This window comes from Bison bison, unplaced genomic scaffold, assembly GCF_000754665.1.
Source record: "Bison bison bison isolate TAMUID 2011002044 unplaced genomic scaffold, Bison_UMD1.0 scf7180017864269, whole genome shotgun sequence".
Taxonomy (NCBI): Eukaryota; Metazoa; Chordata; class Mammalia; order Artiodactyla; family Bovidae; genus Bison; species Bison bison.
In genome coordinates, this window is record NW_011494841.1 from 660579 (window position 1) to 667414 (window position 6836).

The 6836-nt window shown below is 49.8% G+C and overlaps 1 protein-coding gene across 1 annotated transcript in view; it reads left to right on the forward strand.

The window, feature by feature from the left end:
• Positions 1-6836, forward strand: part of WDR27 (WD repeat domain 27) — a 98478-nt gene that overhangs the window by 19713 nt on the left and 71929 nt on the right. The window contains exons 9-13 of the mRNA XM_010848520.1: positions 918-1014; positions 3099-3199; positions 3991-4058; positions 4267-4388; positions 4490-4569. Coding sequence (XP_010846822.1) covers positions 918-1014; positions 3099-3199; positions 3991-4058; positions 4267-4388; positions 4490-4569 — 468 coding nt within the window. The remainder of the gene's footprint in view (positions 1-917; positions 1015-3098; positions 3200-3990; positions 4059-4266; positions 4389-4489; positions 4570-6836) is intronic.

Genomic DNA, 6836 nt, shown 5'->3' on the forward strand with positions numbered 1-6836 from the left:
CTGTCCCTCCCCCACCCAGTGCTTCCTGGCTTCCACGGGTGGTGTCGCAGCAGGGCCACCCAGGAGTCTGGGGCTTCTCAGCTGAGTCTGCTTGGCTGGCCCGGCCCCTCCTTCTGCTTGTCACCCTCCACCCGTCCCCGTGGTCAAGTACTTGAATGTCTGCCACCACCCCGGGAGGAGCCAACGTTTTTACTGTTTATTGGGCTGCAGGCTGTCTGTCGTGGGCACCCACCTGCTCGTTTCCATGCTGCACCACACGTGTCTCTGCTCTGCTCCCCTTCACATTTATCACTGTTGTGTTCTTTCTTTAGTGTGTGAGACACATATAACATATATATTAGTAAATGGCTTTAAGCTATTTCTTCTTAAAGTGGGTCAGAAATTGCCCTTATCTAGTGGATCTTAGGCTTCCCCTGGTGGCTCAGATGATAAAGAATCTGCCTGCAATGCAGGAGACCCAGGTTCGAGTCCTGGGTTGGGAAGGTCCCCTGGAGAAGGGAATGGCAACCCACTCCAGTATTCTTGCCTGGATAATCCCATGGACCAAGGAGCCTGGTGGGCTACCATCCTTGGGGTTGAAAAGAGTCAGATACGACTGAGCGACGAACACACACGGTGGATCCTGAGCCCGCTTTCAGAACCCACAGTTAGTTTTAAGCCATTTCCTCCCACCCCCTTTCTGCGGGTCTGTCCTTGAAACTCCATCTCCCTCCCTTGCAGGCTCATGACACAGGGTCTGAGTTGTATTTCCAACCTTGTGCTTTATAATGTACAAGACCAAGGGTTTTTCTTGACTCGGTCTGAGTTACTCCAACAACATGCATCTCCCACAGTGCCCCGTGGGGTCAGCTGGTAGCCTTCACCATGACCAGTCATTTTAATGTCACATCTCAGATTGTCAGTAATTCTGTCCATAGAAGGTGGTCAGCCTCCGTCCACGAAGGCCCCAGAAACGGGAGAAGAGACTGAAGTGGCCCTTCCTGTCCTGAGCCTGGCAGCCTGTGGCTGTGCATTGTGAGTACTGTGAGTTCCACCAAGCCCTTCTGGAGAAAGCCTCCCGGATTAGGTTCATTTTTTCTAGAACGATTAAAATAAAACCAAACTATTTTTGTCTGTATGAGTAATAATAACTGTAAGTGTTCTTAGAGTTGCATATTTTAAGCCTTAAGGTTGATAATCTTGATCAGTTATTTTTAACTATATTTAATAAAGGAAATGAGATTATTTTTAATTTACTTCACCCATTGAGGCTGATCTTGACTTCTGTAATAGGGGAGAGGGTGACATTATCATAACTCATCCTAAATTTCTGCCATCTGTGCCATATTTCATACCTTTAAGTTTGACCCCAAATGAATTTTAGTTATTTCTTGTTTTATAGAAGTATTTAAAATATTTGGCAATGACAGGGAGCCACTGTTTTACTCTGACTAAGCAAATACATCATGATTTCATTCCCCTTGGCTCCACACAGACTGCAAAGAGCTCTGGCGTTGACTAAGGCCTGCCTTTGGTCCTGCTGGGGTGGGAGCCCTGAGGAGGTGGCTGGTGCAGTTGCAGCCCTGCTGTGCTTACCCGTCAGGCAGCTGTGTCTGCACAGGGCCCCTGCCTGGCCTGGACTTGAGCTGACTAGGGGGTCTGAGGCCTTGGGTCCCCACCTTTGCTCAGGGAGAGTGACCCTATTTCTGCTCAGGCCCACGTGGTCTCCCTGGGGCTGGTGTTGGAGGCTGAGGACCCATGAGCAGCCCAGGGAGTGGGGGCTGTTGGAGGCCCAGTGGCCGAGGTGTGCTGCTCTCAGGTGTGCCTGAGGAAGCTGCTCTGAGTCCAGGTCTGTGAAGCCAGAGGAGGCTGGCCAGTCAGTTTACAGCCTGGGTCTAGTTTGTACATCAGAAAACAAAGACGCAGCGGCAGATCCGTCCATCCTGGTGTGAACGCGCTGTCAGTCAGTCTCCACCTCGTCAGCTCTGCTCAGCAGGGTCTTCAGGCACAGCCATGGCACAGGTGTGGGGCTCTGGCAGGGATGCCCACCTGTGTGGGGGTCTCGCGGAGGCCACAGGTGCCTCCCTCTGGTGACCTTAGAGGAGAGGAAAGCCTCAGGTCACAGTTGAGTCGGGCCCAGCTTGTGGCCCTCTGAGTTCTGCCTTCCCTGGACAGTGAAAGGTTGTTGCTGAACAAAAAGACGCTGGGATTCTTGGCCTCCAGAGGAGAAGAATTCAATCCGGGGCCAGAGACGAGGCTTGATCGCTCAGAGCTTTTGTGTAATAAAGTTTTATTAAAGTATAAAGGAGACAGAGAAAGCTTCTGAAATAGGCATCAGAAGGGGGCAGAAAGAGTACCCCCCTGCTAGTCTTCAGCTGGATGTTATATAGTCACTAGCAGTCTGTCAATGAAAGAAAGGAATGTCTTAAAACTCAGAATGGCACCAGGCCCCTCACCCATAAGATGTATTTTGGGATAATCTTGGCATCATATGATTCATCCCGGGGGCCATAAAACAACTGACATGAATCTTGTAGAAGGGCAGATCACCATACAAATAGTTTCATTTACATAGATTAGGGGAACAATATCTGAGTATAACATACTGGTTTGTCAAGTCGATTCTGAGCCATTAGGTGGAACCAACTTGAAGACAGAGTCTGGGGTAAATGCATAGCACATTAACATAGCTTAAGACAAACATTTCCATAAGAAAAATGCATTGGTTAACTCAAGGTTTGAGAATACTTAACTTCAGGTGAAACCAGGTGTTATTATGACAACACAGTATTTTAAGAGAAACCTCCTTTTAAATTTGTATAGAGAAGGAAAAAAATATCGCTAGTTTGTTTCCTCCTGCTGCTTAAGAGAGAGAAAAATGTCTGATACTTGCAGCCTGTTTCCTCCATTTGGAGACCCCTGGCCTTCCTGCCTGTTACCCTCTCAACAGTAGGGCCTTGGAAACCCACCCGGGGGACATGCTGGAGGTCGTCCGAGATGGGGCCGGCACCCAAGACTCGGGCAGGGGACCCTCAGGTTCCCCGAGGCCCGGGGTCCCTGCCGCCCTGGCTGAGGGGGGACAGTCAGCACACGCTTTTCTCTCTTCCTTTTGGAATCAGCCTCTCTGAGACTGCCCGCTGCTTGTGGATTGGAAGCTCCACCGGTTTGCTCATATTTAACTTGTCAAGCTTTGAACTGGAGGCTGTTTTACATTACAAGGGTAAGATCTACCTTCAGAGAATCTTTGATACAGATAGTATGTCACTTGAACGTTTTCCTTTGTCTGACATTCGGGGGGTCACGGTGGGTGCCCGTCACTGACCCCCAGGGACCAGGCTCCTGGTCAACTGCACCACGCTGGCTGTCCTGGAACCCCCGAGCCCCTGCTACACCCCATCACCCACTGTCCTCTGTCTCCCCCTCCTCCTGGGGCCCAGCCATGTCCGGGACCTGCAGTTGGCCCTGTGTCCCCACCACAGCCTTGCTGCGGTGCCTGGTCACCATCGCAGCTGTGGGGCTGAGTGACAGACTCCTCGCCCGTCCTGGCATCTGCACGCCTGCAGGCTCGGTCCCCACCGGCCCCTGAGCTGCGGGGAGACGACGGACTGCTGCCCGCTGCCCCACGTGCACACGGCCTGGCCCGCGCCCCACTCCCCAAGGGCTCCGGCGTCCTGGTCTGGGCCCTCCTCCTGGGGAGCTGCCTCCCTGTCGTCTGTCTGCACACGTAGCCTCTGCTGGCCCCGGCGCCCGTGCCTGCCTCCTCCTGGTTGGTTTTCTGTCCGTTAAGGTCCCACGCCATGTGCCCGGCCTGGCTCGGTGTCCTCACAGGGACGCTGCGCCTACTGCACTCTTGCGGCCACGTGTGGAGCTTGGTCTGCAGGCTCACGCCAGGGCACCTCTGCACGGGCAGCGGCCTGTGTGCTCTGTCCTCACCGCCCCGGCCCTGGCCCGTGTGCAGGCAGCATCTCATGGCCTTATGTGTGGCCTGTTTTCTCTTTGCCGGGAATGAAGACTTCCAGAGCCTCAGCATTCAGGTTGCTGGATCGTGCGCCGTGGCGAGCAGAACCGGTGGTGGTGAGGTGAGTCGTGAGCCATACCCTGAGCAAGGCCGGGGCGGTGCGCCCACCCACTGCGGTTTATCCTCCCTTCTTCCGACGTGCTCTCCCGGCTGCTCACCGCGTGAGGTTGTGTGTGAGGTTCAGGGGTCACACGCGTCTGCACAGGGCACCCATTAGCACAACTAAAGTGCCCACAACCATGACCGATTCTCTGAACCCGTCCGCGCAGGCCCTCTGCTTGCTCACGTCCATGTTTGGGAACGAGACCGCGCTGGTGGAGGCGGACCCTGCTGCTCTGCTGCGGTCTCAGCAGCGCCCCCACCCGGGACCGGACCTGTCGGTGCTGCCCAGGTGCGGAGCCGTGCGAAACCGTCTTTACGACGCACGTTTCCCTGAAACAACTCCATCACGCGTGTTTGCTCTCACAGACCAGGGTTGTGTTTCTCTTTCAGCTCCTGTGTGTTACCGACTTCTCCGCTGTACTTGGGACTTAAGGAAAAAAGAACCAAGCAGGCTACTCAGAAACAATCTGGTGAGTATAACGTAGTCTGAAAAGCAGGATGTGGGGCAGCTCCTCCTCTGAGTCACGTTTGTTCAGCTTCACTCTGTCGCTTTGCGGATTCACGTTCATCAAGGTGAAAATTCAATGCTTTCTTCTTCCTTTGTTCCTTCCTTTCTCTGCCTCTCATGTGTTCTGACATAGTTTTTGTGGTGGGGAATATGTTGGGCGTTTCTTCATGACTTGGGTATAATTCGTAGGAATTCAAAACATGAGAAATACTGGCAGTGGTTTCTCTGGGTTGATTTCCTTTATGTTAACTAGTTTGATCTATTTGGAGTCCAAGGGACTCTCAAGAGTCTTCTCCTACACCACAGTTCAAAAGCATCAATTCTTTGGCACTCAGCCTTCTTTATGGTCCAAGTCCCAGATCTGTACATGACTACTGGAAAAACTATAGCTTTGACTATATGGACCTTTGTTGGCAAAGTGGTATCTCTGATTTTTAATATGCTGTCTAGGTTGGTCATAGCTTTTGTTTCAAGGAGCAGGCATCTTTTAATTTCATGGCTGCAGTCACCATCTGCAGTGATTTTGGAGCCCAAGAAAACAAAGTCTGTCACCGTGCTATTCAGTAGGTGCTTGTTGTTTATCTATGTTAGGGGCTTCCCCGGTGGCTCAGACGGTAAAGAGTCCACCTGCAATGCAGGTGCTGCTAAGTGGCTTCAGTCGTGTCCGACCCTGTGCGACCCCATAGACGGCAGCCCACCAGGCTCCCCCGTCCCTGGGATTCTCCAGGAAAGAACACTGCAGTGGGTTGCCATTTCCTTCTTCAATGCATGAAAGTGAAAAGTGGAAGGGAAGTCGCTCCGTCATGTCTGACTCTTAGCGACCCCTTGGACTGTATGGGGTCCCTGGGATTTTCCAGGCAAGAGTACTGGAGTGGGGTGCCAGTGCTTTCTCCAGCAATGCAGGTGACCTGGGTTCAATTCTTGGGTCAGGAAGATCCCCTGGAGAAGGGAGTGGCTACCCACTCCAGTGTTCTTGCTTGAAGAATTCCATGGACAGAGGAGCCTGGTGGGCTGCAGTCCATGGGGTCAAAAAGAGTCGGACACGACTGAGTGACTAACACTTTCCCTTTATATCTATTTTAAATATGGCAGTGTACATCTCTTCACTTATTTCTTGTGTGTACTTTTTACTGTAGTAAAATATAAATTACATAAAATTTACCATATTAATCATACTTGTGTGTACAGTTCAGTGGCAGTAAGTAACTCTATAACTTAGGGGAACATAAAAAGTCTTTTTGAATCATTTTCTTCAATAATACCCCAAATAATGTTATGTTATGTATAGATTGCTTTTAACATTCTTTGTGAAATACTTGTGGACTAACAAATATTAATTAAAATTGCTAATAGTTGGAACAATACTAGGTTGTTCAGAGAGTATTCCAAAATCCTAACTATGTTTCCACTCGAAGCAGAGTACTTGCAGGGTGAACTCTGTTAAAAGCAGTGCCGTCCCTCATACCCTAGGTCACCTGGTTTTGTCAGCTGCACGGAGGACCACGTTCCCCAGCGTCAGCTGATAGCAGACCTCTGTGTGGAGACCTGCTGTGAAACGAGACTTGGGACTGTCTTTCTTTTTTTAACCAAATTCATTTACATTTTGTTCTTAGATATGTTTTACTTAGATCGCCCCTTAAAATGGAATTTAAGACTTTTTTATTTTATTTTAAATTTGTTTTTAGTTGAAGTATTAGTTGATTTATAATGTACGAATCCCTGCTGTACAGCAGAGTGACTCAGTTTTACACACACACACACACACACATATATTTATATATCTATATATTTCTTTAAAAAAATATTCTTTTCTATTATGGTTTATCCCAGGAGATTGGATGTAGTTGTTCCTTGTGCCATACAGTAGGACCATGTTGTTTATCCGTTCTAAATGTTACGTGTGTGTGTGTGTGTGTGTTAGTCACTCAGTCTTGTCCTAGTCTTTGCTGTTGCATGGACTGTAGCCCACCAGGCTCCTCTGTCCATGGAATTCTCCAGGCAAGAATACTGGAGTGGGTTGTCATTCCCTTCTCCAGGGAATCTTTCCAACTTCGGGATCAAATCCAAGTCTCCTGAATTACAGATAGTTTCTTTACTGTTTAAATAGATTTAAGGGACTAGATCTGATAGGCAGAGTGCCTGATGAACCATGGATGGAGGTTTGTGACATTGTACAGGAGACAGGAATCAAGACCATCCCCAAGAAAAAGAAATGCAAAAAAGCAAAAT